At 49.9% G+C, this 27009-nt stretch overlaps 1 protein-coding gene and 1 pseudogene across 1 annotated transcript in view; one reads left to right on the top strand and one right to left on the bottom strand.

Moving 5' to 3' along the window:
• LOC142586142 (uncharacterized) overlaps window positions 1–27009 on the top strand; it is an 89129-nt gene that overhangs the window by 12583 nt on the left and 49537 nt on the right. Inside the window, exons 4-5 of the mRNA XM_075697395.1 lie at window positions 4472–4586; window positions 11753–11948. Of these exons, the coding sequence (XP_075553510.1) occupies window positions 4472–4586; window positions 11753–11948 (311 nt within the window). The remainder of the gene's footprint in view (window positions 1–4471; window positions 4587–11752; window positions 11949–27009) is intronic.
• On the bottom strand, window positions 16778–17358 carry LOC142584499 (uncharacterized; annotated as a pseudogene).

Genomic DNA, 27009 nt, shown 5'->3' on the forward strand with positions numbered 1-27009 from the left:
TATAAAGCTTCTACTTTCTGTCTGCTGCTCTAGACCTGAAAATAAACAGCCGAATCTGATATTGTTGTTTTCTTATTTTAGACGTTGTGTGGTGTAAAGAGATCCCACAAGGTGCCAATAAAAAAGCGGCCAAAAGAAGTAGCATGTCTCAAGCATCTACTTTCACGCTTACGAGATAGAGCCTCTCAGAGATAATGTCTTTTATACATTTGTACATAGGTGGCATAGTAACTGGCACTAATTCTATTTGTAGCAATTCACTTGATCCTCTTTGTGCCACCGGACTAACCCACATGCCTGTTTATCAAACATTGTACTTTTAGTTAAACTGCCTTTTCCATTGATTACTTAGGTACAACGCCGTACTATGAACGTCTGTTCGAAATGCAGTGCCTGCTAGACCGATAACATCTCGACAACATTGTCCAACTCTATAAGGCTTGCACATATTAAAGAACACTGACCGCGGGGACATATGGTGCGTGAATTTTGTTTGTTGTTGTAATCTTGCACCCAAGAAAAGGTACAAAAACCCAACGAAATCGAATATGAACTCACTTTTGTTGTCCTATAATAAGCTCAGCGAACATGAAACGTGAGAACACAATAAGGAAACAACGCACCAGGTAAGGGCATATGTCACACGATGAAGCTTGAAGTAGCGAATTCGTTCTCTTCTATCTTTCCCAGCCTCAATTTCTCCTTTCGCAAGAAAATGTAGCCTTGTCAGTGTATAGAATTTTTTAAGCCTGTTAGCTTCATCTGTGCTATGTTTGTTGTAACCCAGTGTTTCTTGTAGGTTCTTATCCCTCCTGTCTTGAGCGTGCATCGAAACTCTTCTAACCAAACTGACACGAAGCCAGACGCCAAGAAGGCGGAAGACTCAGCTTTTCAACAGCATGCTACTGTGTTTGCACTCGTAAACAGGCATCTGGATGGATGTATAGATGGATGTATGGATGGATGTATGGATGGGTAGATGCTATGAGCGTCCCCTTTGGAACGGGGAGGTCGGCTGCGCCACCAAGCTCTTCTTACTATATTGTCTAATGTCCTACGTATGTTAACGAAAGAAGAGAAAAGGAAAACGAGAAAAAGACACGAAGCATTCCCATAACCAAACTTTCTGAACCTTTATTGGGAACTTTGTTTTTGTACGCCTCCGTTGTTTGTCGTTTCCCGATTTTTCTTGCACCAATCTTCCAATCGTGCCTTACTAATGTCTAATGCGGACATGTTTAATCTCCCCCTGCTCTCGCTGGACCCAGAGGCGTAAAGGAAACCAGAGGTGCCTAAAGGGACCACTAGGCAGATGTCTTCAGATTCTAATAAGACATGCTCCATGGTTTCCCTAGCTTTAGTGCAGCAAGCACCTGTTTCTTGTTCCTTCTTATTTCTCGCCTTTAATGGAGTGTTCTACGGCATCCAGAACATGCTTCGAAAAATAATGAGTTTCCCTTTGAGCTATCATAAATTGTTTCTTTACTGATTTTGGTTTTACCTCTTTAGTAGCTACTCATGGGCGGCTTTTTTTTTCCATTGCCGCCACCCAGGAAATTGTCTCAGCCTCTCTGAGATTGCGGTTAACTTTTTTTATTGCAATGTTGTTACCAGCAATGAGTATTGCAATGTTGTGTTACGAGCAAGTATGCGACCGGAAAAGAACTAGAAAGCTTACCAGCAAGTATGCGACCGGTATATCGGTTGCATACTTGCTGGTAAGCTTTCTGGTTCTTTTCCTACACTGTGAATCAATGTTTTCCCGGTACAATAACTGAACCCTCTCCCAACCCATTTACTTTCTTCCCTATTCCTCAGTCGTTGTCCATAATTAATTTTACTGTGAGCTTCCCTCTCTTCAAAACTTGTCCAGCCGATATCATCCTGCGCAGCTCCATTTGTAGTCTTCTCGTCAGCGCCCAATTCGAGGCGTCCCACTGACCTTTGGTTGCCATCGAGTCCTGATTGCACGCTTGACTTCAGCGCAACTCGTAGGCAGGCATCTACGAAGCCGCGCTAGCACCACTTAACGTCATCATCAATTGCTGCTGACACTCAGCGCCACGCGCGGCCAGCCACGATTATCTCCCCTCTCTGCTAGTTACCATAACCTGGTAACGCTTCGCATAATTCCAGTCGATGCTGGGTAGCCACCTACCAGCGAATCGCTTTGCATTATATCGATGGTCATTCTCTTCCTTTTTTGCTCAGCATGGCCTTTTGCATCCTTTGCATTGAATAATCAATTTCACATGCCATAATCGGTGACAACGCAGGCAGTGCATATTTCGTAGAGCATCTGTTTATTTTTTGTGATGTGTTCTTTTCTGAAATAAAAAATAATGGCACATTCATGGTTTTCGGCCTGTTAATACAGAATAAACATGAAAATAGGCACTTTCAATGTGATGTATTGCTTGATTGGAAGTTCCGTGGTGCACTCGTTACTTTGGACCCATTTCAAGAAGGGATAAAAATAACTAGTCGTTAGCTACAGAACATATCCTACGCTGAAGCAAGTCATAAAGGTAAAAATATGCTTCGTTGCTTGGAACGAGTGGATGGAGGAGCAGGGAGAGGGGTACAGGGGCGAGGGTCGTGGTGGGCTACTGCATAGGATGCCGCTGACCTCACTGACGCCACTACATAGAGGCGCGCATACTTGTCACCTTAATTTTTCCGCAGGCAGCCGGGCTCCCTCGAAGGAAATCGTGCGCTGGCTTTTGTTTGAAATTGTAGCTATTCTTGCGACGTGCAGCGTGTTTACACTTTGTAGACAAGATTGTGAGCTGATGGCCTACGCACCGTGCTTGTCTGTTTTCAATTACGAAACCTTGCGAAAGAGACACTATTTATGATATCTCGCTATTTTCATTAAAGTTACCTATTTCGTTGCTGGGTTCCACTGAGACCACGTCAATTCATTCAATTCAGCTTTCCCTTGCGTTACGAGTTCAGATGTGGAAGTAATCACAAAATGCTCGATGCAGTGCTGAGCAGTGTCAGTAGCAGCCATACCTGAACGACCATTAGACGAACATCGGAGTCAGATGGAACTAATAAATGAACACAGCGCTCGTGTGTGCCTTTATCTTGTGGTCGTCTGATATCGCGGTGCTAGTCACACGTGAGCTTGTGCTCATTAACAAAGCTTCGAACCAAGAGACTGGACATTGAAGTGTGCAAAATAACTTGCGTCAACCTAACGTCGGGGTTTGCGGAGGCCTCTAGCGAGTCCAGTTGCCGCCTGAAGCAACTGTGTGGGGTTGAATACGAAAACCTTAACCTTTCTTGTGTGCATCTCACTGCTTCTATAATGGTACGATTTAATTCGCCGTGAGAGGAAATATATGTTAGTGTTCTTTCATTTTGGGATAAAAAATATTCCCGCCGTAAAGTTCCTTTCGTTGTGGCACCATGGTTATTAGGCTTCTTGAGCAGAAAATGCTTAGGAATTCTTCTTGCTGGTCTTCAAAGCAAAGAGAGATAAGAGGAATAAACCTTGTGCATTTTCTATGGAATTCTGCTATATTCAGGACAGTTTCATTGCAAAATATTGCGCAGTTAGTAGGCTATTAGCACATATATTTGTAAAACCATTTCCATCACCAGCCCGACCATCATCTCGGAGTGTTAGTTATTGGCTGCAGGTATAAATAAGAATGAAACACCGCTACTTCATCATTGGTGATGGAACGCGGTGCGTCTAACACCTCGTGAAACATGGTAGCACGTTAAGTAATGCAGCCATATGTAGCAGTGCTGCGCAGTCTGAAGTGAACCCGTGTAACGTTAGCTAAGCAGCAGTACCAGTTGAACTGCAGCTAACTTTCCGGTGCTATTTTGTTTCTTTCTTTTCCCCTACAGCGCAGAATTGGTAAAAAGAATGCGCGTCGACAAATGGTGATGCTCTGATATAAGGGGCTACGCTTCTGTGGCCTTTCGTGAGAAGCTTTGTATGCGTTGTCCTTATTGACGGGTGATAGGACACAAAACAATGGGAAGTGAGACCTGGGCCATAATTTTCTAGCTTTCAGTCGATTCTATGTCGCTATTATCATCCATTGTTTACGGCCGGCTGATCTCAATGATAGCGCAGGCGAAGCATTATTCTGACCATTGATGGCGCGCGAAAAGCGAGGAAAGGAATACCACAGAACAAGGCATTGCTAAAAAATCGTTGCACAGGGAAGAAAAGTTCTTTCCTGTCCTCGTCTTACCTGAAATTGTTTCGCGTCCTACTGCACCATACTAACCATGAGACAACTAGAGTATGTATACCGGAATATAGGTTGGGATTTTTTCCCGAAAGAAACACAGCTAAAGTCGCCCCTCATCTCATATAGCGGTCTTTAGCACGTTGTGACTCGTCTCGTCGAGTCAAAGTCAGGGGTCGACCCATATTTTGGTTTATCGGGTACTTCAGTAACAAGTGCGCATACACCTTATTCATTTCTCCACTGACATGCAGGTGACACGCATTGGAAGATATTCGCGGCGTACTTGCTCCCGTGCATCGTGGCATTTGTGATGCTTTCCATCGTGCTGCTCGCATTCTGCAGCGTCATCACGCAGCGTTACCAAGAGTGAGAGCAACCATTACACTTTTAATGCCGTTGCCCTGTGTTTTAGCATGCTTTCCTTTTCGGGGGCATAGGGGACGGTAATGCATGGTTGCATTGATTTCTCGATTGACCAGCGAATGTGTCAACGAAGGATTAGTGCTTCATTATTTAGATGGTTTCAGAACATCTAAGAAAACAGACGTAATCGAGTGCCTTACATAAGAAAGAAGTAGCTTTATGTTCACGGTAAGTGCTCTCGGTACCTTGTCCAATTTCTGGGAATTAATTACGCAATCTTAATGTATACTGCTTATTTATCCCCACCAAGAACAACGTATCATTTGTGGTGCGCTGAATTTAGCACCTCAAAACCTGAATTTAGGTGCTGTAAACGTAACGGATATCTCGTAGTAGCGTTTTCGCTAAGCTAGAGCGAGATTTGACTTGTGGGCACTTAGCTGCCAATTACAAATACATTGTTTATTATACTCGCTAGGTTTACTAGGAGATTACATTTGAGAAAGATCGCTTTGTGAGGCATTCTTACGCCAATTGCCGAAGCATAGAAATCCATTTGTGGGTCTGAATTACATCTTCAAATAAATCAATAATTTAGTTGCTTTTTCTTTCACAAATATACTCGGCCCCAAATAAATGGCCCCAATATGGCCCCAAATAAATGAATTTTTAATTATTTGATTTGAAACTGTATGGGGTATTGTAGGTTTATTTAGGTGTAGCTGAAAGAATACTCCATAGTTTGTTTTTCATTTTTCTTTTCTTTTGTATCAATGTGCTCTCCATGGGCAGAATAAATTGGTAAAGTAACTCTTGTAATTTTTCTTGATGTAGAATGCTTTTCAGTCTTTCTGGCGTTGACGTAATACTCATGTATGCTAAGGAATAGCGTTGTCAACCTGGTGATACCTGTGACTCCCGCTTCAGTGTGAATTGTCTTCATGGGTGCGCTGTCGCTATGGTTGATGAGATGCATTGGCAAGAGACGTTTGGTTTCCTTTTTGCTCAATAAGCGCTTGTAACGATGGCAAAAGGTGAATGCATTGAGCTACCGGTTGGTCCCAAACCACCCGAATTTCCCTGCTATGAACGGTCAACCCGCTCAAGTTTTGAGATTGTACGGTAATTCTTGCAGGCGTAGGCCTTACGAAGAGGGTCGGCATAAAAGCAACACGTTTGAGCCAATCCGCTGTTTTGTCTTGACGAAGTTCGACGTGACTAAGCAAATGGAGCTCGCGCTATGCCTGCTTCCGCTGTGCTATTGTTTCCGTTGCTGTACGTTAAACGAAATGTATTCGAGCGGTTGCATTTCGATTGGGGGGAAATGCGAAAACACCCGTGTACTTAAGTTTAGCTGCACGTTAAAGAACCCAAGGTGGTCTAAATTTCGGAGTCCGCCAGTACGGCATGCCTCACAAACAGACCATGGTTTTGGCATGTAAAATCCCCTAATAAATTTTTTTTACTGTATTCGATTAACGCATAGCGTAACCTAACGCAAGCGGTTTTCTATGACTATTCGTAAGAGCCTGTCCGTTAGTCTAGACATGTAAAGTATTTTTTTTGCGTAGCTTGAAACGTGTGTACTCCACGGGGATGCAGAAACATTTCTTGAGCTTCGTAAGGTCTTGTGTTGCCGCCGTGGACACGGTAGACAAATATATCTGTAACATAGTCGCGGCCGTTAGGCCACGGCAGGAACGAAACGTACGTACATGCCTAGGAACGAGACAGGTAAAAAACCAGCGTTTATTGCAAACAGCAGGGTGGTTATATAGTAATCCAGGAGATAGGGGGAATGGAAAGGGGACATAGCGAGTTAGAAAGAAAACTTCACCCTTGCGCAGTGTGTAGCCCGCACTATGACACAGCGGCCGATACAACACTTCTTCCTCCTAAAATCGGTCAACCGGTCTCCTCGTCCTCGTCGAACGTCGAAGGACTTGAGCGGGTTCGCTTGACACTACTGCTCCGGATGACGGAAGTTCCGGGAAGGCGGGGTCAGCATGATGATCCCCAACTGCAGGCGGCCAGGCAGATGCTTCCAGTCTCACATCGAGCTGTGGCGCGGATTCCTCTGGCCTGACTGTAGCGCCTTCCGGGCATGCGTCTTCCGCAGTGCCGGGTGACTGCGTTTCTGAAGGCCGACGACGCACCTGGTCCACGTACCGCCGGACAATTGCTCCAGGTGTTTCTACTGTAACCATTCGGGTCCCAGATGTAGATGTCACATGTCCTGGTATCCATTTGTCTCCTGCCCCATAGTTGCGAACGTGCACACGGCTCTCTAGCTGGGGCAGCCACTCGTGGTCATCAAACGGTGCGTCTCCACTACCCTTCGGGAAACACGTATCCAGGCGCGATCTAATCTGGTATCCGCGAAGCATCTGTGATGGCGACTTCCCGCTCTTCTGGGGCGTCCTTCTGTAATTGAGCAGTAGCCGCATTAGTTTGTGCTCCAATTTTCCTTACTTCAACTTCCGAAGACCATCTTTTACTGTTCGGACAGCTCTTTCGGCAGCCCCATTAGATTGCGGGTGGAAGGGGGCGGTCCTAACATGCGACATCATGTTATTCTCGACAAATGTTGCAAATTTACGACTAGTGAATTGTGTTCCGTTATCGGAAACTATCGTTCTGCTCACGCCAAATCTGCTGAATATGTCCCGCAAAGAGTGAATTGTGGCTGTCCTGGTAGCTTGCGTCAGAGGAAGCGCTTCTATCCACTTGGTGTGCGAACCGATTAGCACAAGCACCATCTTGCCTTCTATCGGTCCGGCAAAATCCACATGGATGCGAGACCACTTCCCAAACGTTTGTGGCCAGCTTGCTGGTCGAGCGGCTGGCGGCATGGGCAAATTGTCGATTCAATTCTTGCACTGAGCCGACATTTCCTCAATCTCTTGGTCTAGGCCTGGCCACCAAAACAACGATCGCGCAATCGATTTCATCGGCGAAGACCCTTGGTGGGTTTCATGCAGCAGCTGCAGTAATCGCTTTCGCGCACAGGAAGGTATAACCACTCGATGGCCCCAATAAATTAACCCATGTGCCAGGGACAACTCCAGTCGACGGTAAAAGAATACCGCCAGGCACGGCTCAAGGCCTTTCGAGCTTCTAGGCCAACCACGTAGCACGTAATGCTTGACGCGATCTAGTGTCGAGTCGACGGCTGTAAGGTCCTTCAGCTCTCGTGTCGTGACTGCCTTCCTCCAGAATTTCCAAAGAAAAAACGTACTCTTGCGGCTCTTGGGGCTCCATAGTGGGACCGGGCAATTGCAGCGGAAGCCTGCTGAGGGCATCCGAGTTCAGCAGTTGTCTTCCGGGAGTGTACTGAAGTTTGTAGCAATATCCTCCGAGATAGAGGGCCCAACGCTGAATGGGGGCTGCAGCCGTAGATGGTGTTGGGCAGTCGGCCCTTAGCAATCCAAGGAGAGGCTGGTGGTCTGTAACCAAGGTGAATTCACGGCCCAACAGATAGTCTCGGAATCTCGTCACCCCAAAAACGAGCGCCAGCGCCTCACGCTCCAGCTGCGAGTAATTCCGTTCGGCTTTCGTGAGAGTCCTTGAACGGAATCCGATCAGTCTGTGGACGCTGCCTACTGTGTAAAACAGTACTGCGCCAATGCCGTGTGGGGAAGCGTCGCACTCCAGTTTCAGCTCCTTTAACGGGTCAAAATGGGCAAGCACTTCGGCATTCTTGAGACACTGTTTGGCCTTGGCGAACGCAGTTTCCTGGGGCTGGTTCCACTGCCATCGCGCATTCTTTTCTAGTAACTGATACAACGGGGACAACACGCTTGACATGTTCGGCAAAAACCTTGAATAAAATGTTAGCATTCCGACAAGCGAACGCAGCTCGCTCACGTTACGAGGGCTCGGTGCTTTCATGATAGCTGCCACGTTCTTTTCCGTCGGGTGAAGACCGATACGATCGATACGATGTCCCAGATAAGTAACCGATAGCTGGCTGAAATTGCATTTGTCGTATCGCAGCTTTACGCCATGCTCTCGAAACCGCTGCAACACTGTTTTCAGCCGAGCTCCGTTGTCTGCCGCCTTTTCAGACACAAGCACATCATCTAAGTATGCCTGAACTCCAGGCAGGCCCGCTAGAATGGTATCCATCTTCCTTTGAAATATAGCAGGAGCAGAGGAAATGCCGAACGGCAGCCTGTTGTAACAGAATAGGCCTTGGTGCGTGTTAATGACGCACAGCTTGCGTGAAGCTTCGTCAGTGGCACCTGGTTGTCGGCATCTTTCAAGTCGAGTGTACTAAAAACTTCACCACCGCTTAAAGACGCGAACATGTCTTCAATCACCGGAAGGGGATACTGCTCAAGTGCACAAGCATGATTTAAGGTGGCCTTAAAATCCCCGCAAATCCGGACTGTGCCATCTTTTATAAGCACTGGTATTATGGGCGTCGCCCAGTCCGAATATCTTATGGGTGATATTATGCCTAGCGACACTAGCCGATCCAGCTCTTTTGCCACCTTGTCGCGGAGCGCGTACGGAAGCGGTCTCGCCTTGCAAAACGTGTTTACCGCACCGTCCTTGAGCACAAAGCTGGCTGGGGGTTCCTTCATCAAGCCCAATTCCTCCGAGAAGGCATCTTCGTAGTTACTGCGTAAGGCGTTGATGTGGCTGATGGCTTCTCCCGTCACCGGCACTTCTTTTTTTACTGACTTGCAGTACCGGAACTCCAGCCCTATCCAGCAGGGTTAACAGGTCTCGACCGCACAGGCTTGGTCCGGTGCAGTCTAGTACTATGAGCGCGCATTCAACTGACACACCTTGGTGCGCAACAGCTAACCGAAGCTCGCCTAACACAGGCAGCCTTCCAGCGTAGAACGAAAGTTTCAGGTGTGAAGGCTTCAAATTTGGCCAGTGTTTGCAATGCTTATCGAAAACCTGTCGCGCTGTGACGCATACTGGTGATCCCGTGTCTACTTCCATGGCCAGTTCTACGCCTCCCTAATTGAACGTGCGGCGAATTAGCGGCTCGAGACACTTCGTTCGCGCCGACAGCAAAGTCCAGATATGAGCATTTTCATAGCAATCTTCCGATGTGGTTTCCTGCACTGTTAATGTTTGGCCACGAGGTGCAGGTGCAGCAGCCCCGAGTTGCTTGTCGCGGCGATTGGGACACATTTTTGCGAGATGTCCACGTTGACCACAGTGATAACAGCGCGCTTTGGCCCAGCTGCAGCTGTTAGCGTCATGTTTGAAGCTTCCACATCTACTGCATTGCCGACACGCTGCATTTTCGGCGCTTTCTCTGGGTGTTGGCCGGCGTCGCGCTTGCACTTTCAATAGTGGCGTTACTTCTGAGGAAATCTTTAGCGCATCGTTTTCCGCGGCCTCAGCCGCTATTGCTGTCGCTTCGGCTTCTTCTAGCTTGAGCTCTTTCTTTGCCAAGAGCTGTTTCCGTACTGGACTTGAGCGTACCCCGCAGACAATCCTGTGTCTGATCATCCTGTCAAGGCAACTGCCGAAGTTGCAGTTGTCTCCGATGCGGTGGATCTCGACGAGGAAAGCCTCAATAGATTCTCCTTTCAATTGGCAACGACTGAAGAATTTGTAGCTCTCCGAAATTTCGTTCCGTTTAGGGTCATAGTATTCATTCAAGGCTTTGATAACTTCGTCATAACTCAATGAGTTTGGCGCGCGGGGAGCCACCCTTCCGGCAAGGATTTGAATAGCCTGCGTGCTCAGTGCAGCCACAAGAAGTGCTCTCTTCTTACTTGACTCAACGATGCCATTTGCTTCGAAATACGCCTCGACTTTGATCAAGTACGGCTTCCACTTATCTGTGCTTTCGTCGAAGCTCGGGAGCATCTGGAAAGCCATGGAAATCGCTGGCACGGCTGTCTTCAGGGCCGGGGTGTCTGGGTCTGCCTTGACTGCGTAGGTGTCGTCTTGACTCGTCGCCACTGTAACACAGTCGCGGCCGTTAGGCCACGGCAGGAACGAAACGTACGTACACGCCTGGGAACGAGACAGGTAAAAAACCGGCGTTTATTGTAAACAGCAGGGTGGTTATATAGTAATCCAGAAGAGAGGGGGAATGGAAAGGAGACATAGCGAGTTAGAAAGAAAACTTCACGCTTGCGCAGTGTGTAGCCCGCACTATGACACATCGGCCGATACAACAATATCTATCGACGTGCCGCCATATAAAATGCCCAAAAGCTGCCCAGTTTTCCCCAGACGTATGCGAAAATGGGACTGTTTGTTTTTAAACTGATTCCATTTTGTCGATATTACGCTTCCTATAAGCCCACCAAATGACGGCCTGTTGAAGAATGGGTTCATAAGGGGCTTCAAGAGCAGCAACTTATTTCACTATAGCTAGTTCTCACGTGACGCCCTGAATGCAGCCGGTCACCGTGGTAGTACCCGAACACGGTGGCGACGGTGACGTCAGTGCACCATATTACGCGTACATTGTTTTGCCTTTCTACGGTAGCCGTTTTTCTCAGGATTACCTATGTTACTAATCATTTGTCGCTTGGCGTAGCACGCGTCTGTCGTGCTTTCACACCTCTCGTCTACGCAGCTTATCTACATTATGGTACCCGAACGTGGCAGCCACTATTACATCTCTGCAAACAATCTATAGTAGCTAATTTAGCTATGAGTCACAGACAGCATAGTTAAAAAAATTAAATTATGGGCTTTTACGCGCCATAACCACTTTCTGATTATGAGGCACACCGTAGTGACGGACTCCGGAAATTGCGACCACCTGGGGTTCTTTATTGTGCACCTAAATCTCGCCCTAAATTTCCTAAACCTAAACCCCCTAAACTAAAGCTAAGCCTAAATTTCGGCCCCATCGAAATGCGGCCGCCGCGGCCGTGATTAGATCCCGCGACGACGTGCTTAGCAGCCCAACACCATAGCAACTAAGCCACCCCGGCGGGTGACAGCATAGTTATGCGGAGCGTTGTAAGTAATATGGTTGCATAGCGGAAAAACATCGCAATTTTAAAAGATGACAGAACAGTTACTAGGCACAGACCGGAAATAACTCGGAACTAAGTAATGGCAGTAGCTTACCTTTGTGGTAGTATATATGTTTCTTTTTTATATTAATCTAAGCCAGTACGAGGACCAACCACTATGGTAAGGCTTCCCCTGCACCTTGCTCTTCTGTAATGCAGCGTTCTGTGGAGCCACGGCATGCCGGCGGGGGAGCAGCGGGTGTCACTGGCGGTCGACCCGAGCAACGACCCCAGCAGCGGATTGGGCTCGGCCACCCTCACGGACGACCGGAAGCACGTCGAGTCGGGTGGCCCCGTGGCCAGCACCGAGAGCTCGGACAACGTGGCCCGGCCTGGCGTTCGATTCAGGCAGGAGGTACACCACCCGTGATCGAAGCTTCTTCGGTCCGAGGCTAGTTTACCGGCCATACTGGGAATCTGAGTGCGTGGACCAAACTGGACAGTGCCTGAATTACCGGCTGCGGGAGCACAACGTTGACGTATAGGAAAATTTTCCGATACCTGATTTGCTGTTCATTGTAACTAATGTGGGCGTGCACGCCTATTTTATAGCATTACGGCGTCATGGGTGGAGCCAGAGAGATCATAACACGCGAGAAGGAGCACCGAAGGAGCATGTCTACGAAATTCAGTAGGTAGCTGTATGAGCACGGCAGCCCGGTCGCTATTGATTAGGAACTGAAATTTCTTAATAGTATCATACCCGCGCCAAGTCTCACATGATACCATGCCGTGTCTGTGATCCACATAAAATTGTATATATTTTCGAAATAAACTCTTGGATGACGGCCCATGTGTTGTATCTTATGTACGTCCTTGTTCTTTCAGCGCTACTCAGATTCTCAGTAAAAAAGTTGCATTAACTTATCGGGTTTACGTGCCAAAACAACGATTTGATTGTGATGCACGCCGTATAGTGTGGGACTCCGGGGTAATTTTGACCACCTGGGGTTTTTTTAATGTGCGCCTGAATCATAGTACTCGGGTATTTTGGCGTTTCGCCCCCATCGAAATCCGGCCATGGCAACCGGGATTTTATACCGTGAGTTCGTGCTTAGCAGCGCCACACCATAGCCACTATAAGCAACCGCGGCGAATAAGATTCTCAGCTTTCTATATCAACGCGCACGCAAGCACGACAGCTTTATGGTTGCGAACTCAACTGTGTACGGCCACGTACACTGTGTTGGTGTTAAAACTAGGAAGGACAGCTTTCCTCGCATTCTATATTGTTGGATCAAGAATGAATTCTGGAGTTTTACGTGCAAAAACTACAATATGATAATGAGGCACGCCGTATTGGGGGAAGCCGGATTAATATTTAGTGTGGCCCCAATGCACGGGAAGCGGGCATTTTTGCATGTAGCCCCCAATGAAATTCAGCCGCCGCTGCCTGGTTTTGATTCCGCGACCTCTTGCTTCGCAGCGCAACACCATAGTCGCTAAACCACCGTGGGAGGGCTCTTTGAATCATCATCAGTATGGAACAGGAACCTGTTTGCACGGTAGAAAATCGCGCTGTCAAAAAGCGACAAAGCGCTCATGACGAGAATATGTCAAACATGAAGCACACATGTTGGAAGCATAGGAGTGGGGGTTATAGCATTAAACTTGAAAGAGATGTTGCAATAAAGCGGACAGGCAGCATTCCAACAAGCAAAGGGATGACCGTTTATTTCACAGCGCACCTATATAGACAAGGGATCACGTGATCCGTACAATATGAATGCGCGCACTGGCTTCGCAGTGATATGCGACGTCACGCTGTAACACTTGTTCTCCGTTAGATTAATTCCGAAAGTCACCTGGTTGGTATCTGTTCGGGGGATGTCGCACATTTGCACTGCGACGACGAATTTGCAGCTGAGCTGTAGATGCAGGGTCTGGCTGGGTCGAAGAGCCGGGGACAGCTGTTCCGGGCGTGGGCGATTCAGATACAGGAAGCGGATGATTGGCAGACTCGCGCGTGGAACCGCTAGAGGTGGCATGGCGACTGGCTCACTAGACATCGGAACAGACGGATGAGCTGCGCCTTCCGAGGCTGTAGGAGCAGTTTGTACTGGCAAGAAGCTTGAGAAACCTGGGTTTGCATAGCGGGCTCCGATGTGGTCCGCATGCGGAAAAGCTCACCGCCTGCGATAATTTCACCAGATAGGTAACGCAACTAACAACCTGCGTCACGACACCATCATCCCACGACACTCTTTCACCTCACACAGTTTTCACCAACACAGCGTCCCCAACAGCAAAACATCGAGGAACCCCATGCAACACATCATTGTGTTCTTCTATGCACTGATGCTGCTCCCCCATGCAGCGCGTAAAATATGGTTTTAACAGAGAGCTTCACCCGTGGCTGTCTTTTCAAAAGCAATTCTGCCGGGGTGTGGCCACTGGTACTGTGAGGAGTATTCCGATAACTCATAAGATAGCTGTCCAAGCACTCCAGGAAGGAATGCTTCTTGTAGTTAAGTTCGTCATGCAAGACATGCTTTAATAGGGCTCGTTTAGTTATTTGCACTAAATGCTCGGCCACTCTGTTAGAAGCCGCATCCTACGGCGGCGTCTTAAACATGTCTTACACCGTTCACACTCAAGAACGTTGAGAACTGTTGAGAAATGAATTGCGGTCCATTATCACTCACAAGTACATGTGGCATACCGTAGGCGGCAAACACGCTACGTAACTTCCCAATGGTTTTGTTAGCAGTAGTGGATGACACAGGCCAGACCTCGATCCATTTGGAGAACACGTCGAAGAAGACTAGCAATGCCTGGCTGCCTTTTACACCACAGTCGACGTGTACGCGTTGCCAGGGTTTTGTGGGATGATTCCGTGGCTGCAAAGGAACCGGCGAAGCCGCGTTCTGAACGGCCTGACACACCCAACACTGTTGAACGTAGCTCTCAATCGAAAGGTCGAGACCCGGCCGCCACACAAAGCTTCTTGCTAGCGCTTTCATGCGGCTAGCTCCCGGATGGTCTTCATGCAATTGAGGCAAGACCATTAGCTGAAGCTTATCAGGTATGATCACCCTTGATCCCCATGTTATGCACTCTTGCTCTACTGATAGCTCATCGCGACGTGCACAAAATGGCCTCAACTCTTCGGAGCTCTGCGAAGGCCAGCCATTTAGAATGAAGTGCGTCAGGCCAGACAAGGTGGGATCACGTCTGGTAGCTTTAGCCATGTCATCCGATTTTAGTGGCATGCTGTCAAAAACAAGAGACTCGGGAGGCTTGTCAGCCACTACAATAGGCCGTGGTAGCCTGGACAGAGCATCAGCCACTTCAACGTTTCTTCCTTTCGGTATTTTAGGTTATACCTGTACGCTGCCAACGTAATTGCGCCTCTTTGCATTGGAGCAGCAGCAAGTGTAGGCACAGATTTGTCTTGGCCTAATATTCCGAGCAGTGGCTGATGGTCTGTGCAAAGAGTGAACTCTCTTCCATACAAATAGCGGTGAAATTTTTTCAAGCCAAACATCAGTGCTAATGCTTCCCGCTCACCCTTCTCACTTAATGTGTGTCCTAGACGCAAACGCGACTCGCCTCTCTTGTCACTCAGCAGTCTCATGAAAAAGAACAGCACCCAACCCATACGACGAAACATCATACGACAGAGCAATTGATTTCGCTACGTCGTAAAAGGTGCGCACAGTACTCTTGGCAAGCTTCGTGGCAGCAAAAGCTTCGCTACACCCCCGTGTCCACAACCACTTTTTGCCCTTGCGCAACAGACAATACAATGGTTCTGCCACGCAGGCAATGTTGCTCAAAAACTTTGCGTAAAAGTTTAACATGCCAAGATAAGCCTTTAGCTCCGTTTGGCAAGTGGGCTCTGGCGCTTCCGTCAGCGCCTTTATCTTTTCTTCCGTGGGGTAGATACCGTCAGCGCACATAGTCTGACCTAGATAAGTCACAGTGTTCGAAAAAAAACGACACTTTTCTTCTTTCAGAGTCACATCGTAATTATTAGCCGCCGCAGGACTAGTCCCAACGTCTTTTGGCAGTAGGTGAGGTTTTTTCGCGACCGAATGACATCGTCTATGTAACGTCCCCACGTGCGGTATACCTTTGAGCACCTAATCCATGAATGACTGAAAAATGGCTGGCACGCTGGCTGCACCAAAGGGTAAGCGCTGGAACTCAGAAAGTCCCATGTGCGTATTAATGGATAGCAGTGGTCGGGACTTGGTAGTAAGCAGAATCTGCTGATACGCGGCTGAAAGATCCAAAACACCTTGCCACCCGCTATTTCAGAGTACAAGTCTTCCGCTCGAGGCAATGTGTAGTGGTCGGTCTTATAGGACGGGATGAATGGTCACTTTGTAGTCCCCGCACAATCTTAGCGAGCCATTTTTTTTCTTAATCGCAACCACTGGCGTTTCCCAATTGGTTTGATTCACGCGGCGTATAACTCCCCTTTTTTTCAGCTTTCCTCAGCTCCTTTTCTACGTTATCTCGTCTAGCAGATACGGAACGTTTCTGGCCTTGCCAAAGAAAGGCGTACAGTTCTGATTTAAAACGATCCTTGCTTCGTGATTTTTTTACTACTCCGGGTTTCTTAGAAAACACCTCTGGGAACTTCTTTTTCACTGCTTCCACTTTGCTAGCGTCGCTTCCATTTACAGACAACTCTTTTCTAGTCAAGCCCTAGCCTCTCGAGTCAATTTCGCCTCATCAGCAGTGGGGGTGTTTGCAGTGATCTTTCGCAATGATAACTGGCAGTCGCAAAGACTTGTTTCCGGTCGTAACGAGAACGTTGCATTGGCCCTTCACTGGAACGGGTTCCCCAGTGTATGTTCTTAGGGTGACTCGCGATGGCTCGCCATTGATATGAGGAAATGCGTTCAGCGTAAGACTATGAGGAATTAGGGTTATTGCAGCTCCAGTATCCATCTGCATGCAGATATATTTCCCTTCTACGTATACTTGCACTTCGTATCCAGAATGGACTGTATTAATAACATGGTGCACCTCTAATTCAGAGTCACTGTCAGAGCAGTGCACCAAGTTCGCAGTCGTTAGTTCTCTGCGCTTACTGGGACACATCTTCTGTATATGGCCAATTTGTCAACAGCTGTGACACTGGACGTTCTTATACCAGCAAACACTAGCGGCATGCGCCTTGCAACATCTCTCGCAGACTCGCTTGACGTCCTTGAACTTCCGAAGCTTCTATTACTTTTCAGTTCCCTGTCCTCTTATCGCCATGGCATGCAGCACCACTTCCCTGCCTTCAGCATGCAGTAACGCTGTTTGTCGCGCAGCCTGCTCCCAGTCTAAGGCTATCTTGCACGCCTTATGAAAGGTTAAATTTTCTTCAGCAAACAAGGCAAGTTGAGTTTCTTCGCGTCTTATGCCTGGCACTAATCTCTCTCGCAGTGCGTCTTGCAGGAACAGACCGAATCGCACTTCCTTGCTGAACGCTTTAAGGCCACTATGAAGTCCTCGACGCTTTCTTGTTCCTCTTGTGCTCGCCTGTTAAATTTGCAACGTTCGGCGATGACCGAACATCTTGGGCTATAGTGCTTCTTCAGCAGCACTGTGACCTCTTGAAAGGATTTGTCCCCAGGAACGGCGGGTACTACCAAACTTTGGAGCACCTCGTAAATTCGTGGTCATATCACGCTCAAGAATGCGGCCAGCTTCTTTTCCTCTTTGATATCGTTTGCTGTAACAAAATGCTCAAAGCGTTCTAAATACGATTCAAAATTCTGATCCTTCTCGTGGTACTCGTCTAGCTTCCCTAGTCGCGCCATTTCCAGTGAAGTGACTGTGTACTTATCCGTTCGCTCTCCCGATGACTGCGTTGACTCGTTGCTGTGGTACCGATGATTTCATCCGTTCCGGGCCATGGCTGCCGCCGCTTTCTTTTCCGTGGCCGTCGACTACCGATCGTCTATTATACTGCTTCCGTACTGAGGTAGTAGAAGCGGGCACATCCCAACCTCCTCGCCAGTGCAATAAAGCGGACAGGCAGTATTCCAACAAGCAAAGGGACGACCATTTATTTCACCATTTATTTCATAGACAAGGGATCACGTGACCCGTACAATACGAATGCGCGCACTGGCTGCGCAGTGATATGTGACGTCACGCTATAACAGGTGTAAAGATAAATTTTATCTCTCCCCAAGAGCCCGCGCTCAGTGGAAGCCGAACGATTTGAATCATACACAGAAACATTGCAGTATGTGCAGTAGTAAACCTGGAAGAATAGGCTGTTCCAAGACGCTTCACCTCTATATTGCGAGCAGACCAACCTATTCATGTCGGGGTTTTATTGCGATAACAATGATGTGGACAACTTCAGGGGCATTTCTGCCATCGGCAGCGCCGTCGCCGTGAGGTTCTGTATAAAGTACAAGGGCAATAATAACGTAGCCGAGCTTCGTATTCGGTATGTGCGAGTGAACGCTTGCGAGGGTGAGCCGCCGAACACCACTCAATCTCGCGTGCTCGAGCTAATAAGTAGGCGGGCCCGAAGCGCGCCCTCTATTGTCCCGCGCGGGCCACGGGGGTGAGGCTAGGGGGCGTTTTTTCTCTGACGGCTGCTGCTTACGGCGCGGCCGTGTGAGCGCTGTATCTTGAAAACGATCTCCGACAAAGCCTAAGTGCGCGACTGCACGGCACTCATCTTCAACGCCATCTGTGATGTTTGCATAGTGCGCGTAGTGCCGATAGCTTGGTATTCGCTGTGCTTTCGACGTTTAGTTCGCGTTGACGCGAGAGATGCACGACGGTCAATTTGCTCACTGCTTGTGCCCTGATTCCTTGCTCCACTGTTTTGACAGCTAGTTTCCGTGGTCTTCCAGTGAGATATGTTGATGGTTGATCGCGTGACGCCGTGCCTGTTAATTTAGTTAGTGAGCGAATGTTTACAAGTCTATGCGGGAGAGAAATCTAATATCCTTACTTCGTATAGATATCCACTGATTTGCTATCGCAATCGATGCTTCGCCTTTCGGGCCAAACTGTTGCTCTTCTTTTTCGGTGATGAGGCATCGCGAGTGTCAATTTTTTTTCTGGAATATTGTAAAACGAACACAACTGCTTATTTCTAGTTATACAGGAGGGAAAATGTCACGGACAGCGTCAAATACATTTTTTAAACGGGTGGAGACACCAAATTTCGAGGTTATACAAAGCCTGTTGTAGGCTGCATCTGTATGCGAGGACAACTACAATGAGGTATTGAATGCTGCAAACATTGCAAGAGAATTTTAATTCAGCTCTAAAAAGTCCATCGATCCTTCTCGTGGTCGAGACCCATCGCTAGCGCGGCTGTTATGACGTGACAGCGGAGGAACTAAAATATTGACGTCATAGCACACTAGCACGAAAACGTTACGTATGATGAGTAGCGATGAAATGCCGATTACGGAGCCTGCTGAACGAAGCGATCGAGCATAGCCTCTCCTATTACCGAGCTACAGGCATATAGAAATCCTTTCTGAATGCAAAGAAAGCGTAAGGCGTGCAGACACGGACACAAGAGGAGGGAAGGGGACAATAGGAACTCCGCACTGCGGCTGGCGAAAGGCAAACGGCGTGCGGCGGATCGGCGCTCGAACACCACCATCTTGTTCTCCCGACCTACTGTTAAGAGCTATCGCCTGTTTGTTGGACACGTCCAATAAACCTCCCTACATTTGGTGGATCGTGCTGGGTACGCACATCGCCGGCACCCTGGAACTTCGATCCCGTAGGTTGCACTCGACCATGCAAGCTGACGCTGCCCATTAAAACTTCTTTCTGGGCGAGTTGGTGCATACTTGACATGAAAACTGTTTACAGCGCAAACACATGCAACCACAAAGTATAAGGGCAGCGCTTGTGTCCTGTCCCTTATACTTTGTGGTTGCATGTGTTTGCGCTGTAAACAGTTTTCATGTCAAGGACGCTGCCCAACCGCCGCCATCTCTCCCGGCCGCCGTTTGTCCCGGCCCGGTTCGCCAGCGAGACCCCCCGGTATTTTCGGATACGGAAGACCAGGACTGGCTGTCGGCCTACGAAAAAGTTAGTGGACCCAACAAGTGGGATGACGCTGCTAAGCTGAGTACCACGAACTTTTACCTGGCTGGCGTGGCGAAGCTGTGGCATACGAACCACGAATCGGAATTTGAGAACTGGCCCACTTTTAAGGAGGCAATATCTGCCATTTTCGGTCATTCTGCCGTGCGGAAGTTACGCACCGAGCAACGGCTGCGAACACGGGCACAGGAACCAAACGAAACTTTTACTGCCTATATTGAGGACATAATCAATCTCTGCAGGCGCGCCGATGCATCAATGAGCGAAAGTGCAAAAATTCAGCATATCATGAAGGGCGTCGACGACGATGTCTTTCAAATGCTTCCTGCGAAGTCTCCTGGCACAGTGTCTGAAGTGGTAAATCTGTGCCACAGCTATGACGAATTGAGAAGGCAGCGGGCTCTCACCCGACGTTCATCTCAGACGTACAGTCAACAACTCGCTGCACTGGACATCGTGCCTGACCAGTCATACCTTCTCGCACAAATGAAAGATTTTGTGAGTGAGGAGGTGGCCCGTCAGTTGTCTCTCCTGCCGTTTGCTCAGTGTCAGGAGCTCCCACAGCAGCAGCAACTGCAGCGACCAATCCCTTTGGCTCCCGTGCTTCGACACGTCATCCAAGAACAGATTTCTGAGGCCATCCTGGTTCCCATTCAGCAACAATCTGTCGCCGCGCCTCTTAGTTTCGCAGAGGTAGTAAAGCGGCAGCAGCTTCAACAGCCCTCACCTAGCCATGGTGTGTCGTATGCTGCAGCCCCGATTCAGCCGTCCGTAACATGGGCTGCACCCAACACTGCAAATCCCTGGCGAACGCGCGACAACCGGCAGTTCTGTTTCGCATGCAGTGGCCCTGGTCATATCGCCCGATTCTGCCAGCGTCCCACGCCAGGTTACTCAGACGCCCATTCGCAGAACTACATGGATCGTCCCCGTACTCGTTATCAAGGTCCGGGTCCCTAAACAAGCACGCCTTCACGTGAATATCCGCAACCCACGTCTCGTCGCTCACCTTCACCCCGTTGCCGCTCCTTGTCGCCCATGCGTCGTCGACCAGCCCCTGAAAATGAGAGAAACTAGCCCCCGCAGTTCGTGAGGCAAGAACTGCGCTGTCGTAATGCTCAAGTCCTCGAACTTTGCCGCCGAATATTGTCGAAGTTTTTGTAGAAGGCATCCGTGCATATTGTCACGCAGTGGTGACGTTAAGAACACAGTAACAATACTGTGAAAGGCAAAACTAGATTTTTATTGGGCGAACCTGTGCCCACAAAACAAGCGATACTTATAGCACAACGAAAGCGGCGAGCACAGTCGGCGATCGTCGAAAATTTGATCTGCGGGTCAAGCGCGTCGGCTTTTATAGAGCAGTCGTCGAATGTTTCAGACTAATCGTGCGGACCCGCGTGCCTTCCACAAAGTTCTACACCATTCGCGTCAGGTGATGAAATCAGACAACATAAGTCTCGGCGACAACAGACAGCGGATAGAAGCATCTATAACTTTCCAGAACCTTCGGATACATGCAGGCGCGTCCCATGCTGTGCGATTACATTTGTTAGGCGGCTAAACGTGGTTGCCCGATAAAGATAAGTACACGTGTCAATACCCCCTCTTAAAAAGCATTGTCCCGATGCTACAAATATAAGAGAGCGAAACACAAAAGGACAGTTATTAAACATAACTAACAACAAAAAGAAACAAAGTCCAAAGATCAGTTACGCGAAGCCCGAAAGTTCATTAACGCTGGTAGTAGGGCTTTAGTCGCACAACGTGGACTATTTCAGGTCGTGAGCGGCGCCGCTGTGATAGCGAAATACCGTCTGGCACGACCCCATAGTCCAGTGCGCCAATACGTCGGATGATCTTGTACGGTCCGAAATAGCGACGCAAAAGCTTCTCGCTCAGTCCTCGTCGGCGTATAGGGGTCCAAACCCAAACACGGTCACCGGGCTGGTACTCCACGAAGCGTCGTCGGAGGTTGTAGTGTCGGCTGTCGGTCCTCTGCTGGTTCTTCATCCGCAGGCGGGCGAGCTGTCGGGCTTCTTCGGCGCGCTGGAGGTAGGTACGGACGTCAAGGTTCTCCTCGTCAGTGACGTGCGGCAGCATGGCGTCGAGCGTCGTCGTCGGGTTCCTGCCGTAGACCAGCTTGAAAGGCGTGATCTGTGTTGTTTCTTGTACCGCCGTGTTATAAGCGAATGTTACGTACGGCAGGACGGAATCCCAGGTCTTGTGTTCGACGTCGACGTACATCGCTAGCATGTCGGCGAGGGTCTTATTCAGCCGCTCCGTAAGACCATTCGTCTGCGAATGGCAGGCCGTTGTCCTCCTGTGCCTTGTCTGACTATTTCAAAATGGCTTGGGTGAGCTCCGCTGTAAAGGTCGTTCCTCGGTCGGTGATTAGGACTTCTGGGGCGCCATGTCGCAGCAGGATGTTTTCGACAAAGAATTGCGCCACTTCGGCTGCGCTACCTTTCGGCAGTGCTTTTGTTTCAGCGAAGCGGGTGAGATAGTCCGTCGCCACGACGATCCACTTATTTCCGGTTATTGACGTCAGAAAGGGTCCCAGCAAGTCCACCCCGATCTGCTGGAATGGTCGGCAAGGAGGCTCGATTGGCTGTAGTAATGCGGCTGGCCTTGTCGGCGGTGTCTTGCGTCGCTGACAGTCTCGGCATGTTCTGACATAACGGGTGACGTCGGCGGTCAGGCACGGCCAATAATACTTTTCTTGTATCCTCGATAGTGTCCGGGAAAATCCGAGGTGTCCCGCGGTCGGATCGTCATGTAGGGTGTGCAATACTTCTGGACGAAGTCCTGACGGGACAACAAGAAGGTAGTTGGCGCGGACGGGTGAGAAGTTCGTCACGAGTAGACTGTCTCGAAGCGTGAAGGAAGATAATCCGCGCTTAATGCCCTGGGGACAACGTCGGTGCGCCCTTCCAAATAATCGACGAGGCCTTTAAGCTCCGGGTCCGCTCGTTGTTGTTCGGCGAAGTCTTCCGCGCTTATTCCAAGGAAGGCGTCGTCATCCTCGTCATCTTGCGGCGGCGGGTCAATGGGGGCGCGTGATAGGCAAGTCTGAGTGTTTTCGTCCGGACTTGTATGTTACAGTGATGTCGTATTCTTGTAGTCTGAGGGTCCACCGTGCCAGCCGTCCTGAGGGATCCTTTAAATTCGCTAGCCAACACAAGGCGTGATGGTCGCTGACGACTTTGAATGGCCTGCCATATAGGTAAGGGCGAAATTTCGCTGTAGCCCAAACGATGGCGAGGCATTCCTTTTCGGTTGTAGAATAATTGCCTTCCGCTTTTGACAACGACCGGCTAGCGTAAGCTATCACGTGTTCATCTCCATCTTTTCTCTGGACTAGGACGGTACCGAGGCCTAGGCTACTGGCGTCAGTGTGGATTTCGGTATCGGCGTGCTCGTCGAAGTGCGCAAGTACGGGCGGCGACTGCATGCGTCGTTTGAGTTCTTGAAATGCGTCGGCCTGCGGCGTTTCCCACTTGAACTCGACGTCACATTTAGTTAGCTGCGTCAGCGGCTCAGCGATGCGTGAAAAGTTCTTGCCTGTAGTAGGCACACATGCCAAGAAATCTACGCACCGCCTTCTTGTCGATGGGCTGTGGGAACTTTGCTATGGCAGCTGTCTTCTGCGGGTCGGGGCGACTCCAGATTTGCTGATGACGTGGCCTAAAAATAGAAGCTCCTCGTAAGCGAAGCGGCACGTTTCCGGCTTCAGAGTAAGTCCTGATGACCTGATGGCCTCTAGTACTGTTGCCAGCCGCCTAAGGTGAACGTCGAAATTTCCGGCGAAGACGACGACGTCATCCAAGTATACGAGACAGGTCTGCCACTTCAATCCTGCTAAAACCGTGTCCATCACGCGCTGGAACATTGCAGGCGCCGAGCACAGTCCAAATGGCATAACCTTGAACTCGTAGAGGCCGTCTGGGGTGATGAAGGCGGTCTTTTCGCGATCTCTATCGTCGACTTGTATTTGCCAATAGCCAGACTTGAGGTCCATGGACGAGAAGCATTTAGCGTTGCAGAGCCGATCCAATGCGTCGTCTATCCGTGGGAGGGGGTATACGTCCTTCTTCGTGATCTTGTTCAGACGACGATAATCGACGCAGAAACGTAGGGTTCCGTCCTTTTTCTTCACCAAGACAACAGGGGATGCCCACGGGCTTTTCGACGGCTGGATGATGTCGTCGCGCAGCATTTCGTCGACTTGTTCTCTTATAGCTTCACGTTCTCGCGCCGAAACTCGGTAAGGGCTCTGACGGAGTGGTCGAGAGCATTCCTCGGTGATTATGCGATGCTTGGCGACTGGTGTTTGTCGAATCCTCGATGACGTCGAAAAGCAGCCTTTGTATCGTTGGAGCAGACTTCTGAGCTGCTGTTGCTTAATCATAGGGAGATTCGGATTAATGTCGTAGTCTGGTTCGGGAACCATGGTCGTCGGGGTAGATGCGGCGGAATCCGAGAGGACAAACGCATTACTTGTTTCCAGAATTTCCTCGATGTACGCGATCGTCGTGCCCTTGTTGATGTGCTTGAGCTCCTGGCTGAAGTTTGTCAGCAACACTTCAGTTTTCCCTCCATGCAGTCGAGCGATCCCTCTTGCGACGCAAATTTCACGGTCTAGCAGTAGACGTTGGTCGCCTTCGATGATGCCTTCTACGTCAGCGGGTGTTTCGGTGCTGACCGATATAACAATGCTGCAGCGAGGCGGGATGCTCACTTGATCTTCGAGCACACTCAAGGCGTGGTGACTACGAGAGCTCTCCGGCGGCATTGATTTATCTTCCGACAGTGTTATTGACTTCGACTTCTGGTTGATGATTGCGCCGTGTTGGTCCAGGAAGTCCATGCCGAGAATGACGTCTCGTGAACACTGTTGGAGGATAACGAAGGTGGCAGGGTAAGTCAGGTCATGAATGGTTATTCTTGCCGTGCAGATCCCAGTCGGCGTGATGAGGTGTCCTCCAGCGGTGCGAATCTGAAGGCCTTCCCATGCGGTCTTAACTTTCTTCAACTGGGCGGCGATGTGTCCACTCATTACGGAGTAATCGGCCCCTGTGTCGACTAAGGCAGTGACTGGGTGGCCATCGAGAAGCACGTCGAGGTCGGTTGTTCTTTGTCTGGCATTGCACTTAGGTCTTGGCGTTGGATCACGGCTGCGTCGTGTTGAACTGAAGTTGGAACGTCGCGTCGTCAAGTCGTCTTTCGTAGGTGTAGTCTTGGCTTCCTGACTTCGTCGGGACGGTGGCGTGTCGTTATTATGTCGAGATGGTCTCTTCGTCGTCTTCGTCGGCGACGGAGGATCTTCGTCAGTTCGACGAACAGCAACCGCACCTCCATCGGTTGCCACTTTTAGTTTTCCGGATATGGGCTCGCAGAGCGGCCCCGGGCTGCGCCGGTGTATGGTCGGCGCTGCGGCGAAAGGTAGCGGCCTGGTGACGGCGAACGGGACGGTCGTCGAGGGTTCCACTGTGTGGCGGCGAGGTAGTCGGCAATATCGCGAGGTCGTTCGCCAATCTGTGGTCGCGGCGCGTTAACGGCGAACCCTCGGAGTCCCATCTCCCGGTATGGGCATCGGCGGTAGATGTGCCCGGCTTCTCCGCAGTGATAGCAAAGCGGGCGGTGGTCGGGGGTGCGCCAAACGTCAGTCTTCCTCGCGTAGGTGCGCTGGCCGACGGGTGGGCGTGCTGGCGGCGGCGGCGGTGGACGACGGAATTGCGGCGTTACAGGGCCCTGGCGTTGTCGCGGAGGGGGACCTTGACGGCGGGCGACGGCGGCGTATGTCATCGCTTGCGGCTGAGGCAGCGGCGATTCAGGGGCTACTCCGAGTTGTTGTTGGAGCTCTTCACGTACGACGTCGGCAATCGAAGCCACTTGAGGCTGTGATGAGGGGAACAACTTCTGTAGCTCCTCCCGCACGACCGCTCGGATAGACTCGCGCAGGTCGTCGGTGGCCAGTGACTGAACTCCGGCGTAGCTTGTTGAATTCGTGCGGCGGTTGAATTGCCGGTTCCGCATTTCCAGTGTCTTCTCGATGCTGGTGGCCTCGCGAAGAAACTCGTCGACAGTCTTCGGTGGGCTTCGTACCATACCGGCGAAAAGTTCCTCCTTTACACCACGCATCAGTAGCCGGACTTTCTTTTCCTCTGACATTTTCGGGTCGGCGTGGCGGAATAGGCGGCTCATTTCTTCTGTAAAAATTGCGGTCGTCTCATTAGGCAGCTGCACTCGGGTTTCTAGTAGTGCTTGTGCTCGTTCTCGGCGTACGACGCTTGTGAAGGTCTGCAGGAAGCCGCTTCGTAAAAGGTCCCACGTCGTCAAGGTGGCTTCTCGATTCTCGAACCACGTCCTGGCGGCGTCCTCCAAGGCGAAATAGACATGACGCAGTTTGTCGTCGCTGTTCCAGCTGTTAAATGCGGCGACCCTCTCATACGTCTCGAGCCAGGTTTCCGGGTCCTGGAATGTTGGAGCGTTGGAGGCTCCCTGGGCGGCTGCAGCACGATGGGGGACGCTGGGGCGGCCATTTGGGTTTCCTTGACCACAATCTTCTTGGTCTTCTCAGGTAGGAGCCCGTGCTCCGGGGGCAGCTGTTGAAGACGGCGGCTTGCTCGATGTTCCGGGACGGCGCTGGTGTTGTCTTTGCTGTCCGGGCTTGGATTACGGCTTGTCGGGGGCGTCCGGTACATGGACGTAAAGCACCTCCACCAGATGTCACGCGGTGGTGACGTTAAGAACACAGTAACAATACTGTGAAAGGCAAAACTAGATATTTATTGGGCGAACCTGTGCCCACAAAACAAGCTACACTTATAGCACAACGAAAGCGGCGAACACAAGTCGGCGATCGTCGAAAATCTGATCTGCGGGTCAAGCGCGTCGGCTTTTATAGAGCAGTCGTCGAATGTTCCAGACTAATCGTTCGGACCCGCGTGCCTTCCACAAAGTTCTACGCCATTCGCGTCAGGTGATGAAATCAGATAACATAAGTCTCGGCGACAACAGACAGCGGATAGAAGCATCGATAACTTTCCAGAACCTTCGGATACATGCAGGCGCGTCCCATGCTGTGCGATTACATTTGCTAGGCGGCGAAACGTGGTTGCCCGATAAAGATAAGTACACGTGTCAATATGCTCTTGTCGATACCGGTGCTGCCGTTTCTGTTATAGGCGCCACACTTTACCGCAAGCTTCGGAGGGTGACCACGCCTCTTAAGATTATGCCCTTACGTACAGCGAATGGAGACCCTGTTCGGCCTATAGCTTCCTGCACTGCTCGACTTATTATCGCTGAAGAGCACTACATTGTTGTTATCGTCCTTTCATCCTGCTCGCACGATATCATACTTGGCTGGG

The sequence above is a fragment of the Dermacentor variabilis genome, chromosome 6 (genome assembly GCF_050947875.1).
Source record: "Dermacentor variabilis isolate Ectoservices chromosome 6, ASM5094787v1, whole genome shotgun sequence".
NCBI classification, from domain to species: domain Eukaryota; kingdom Metazoa; phylum Arthropoda; class Arachnida; order Ixodida; family Ixodidae; genus Dermacentor; species Dermacentor variabilis.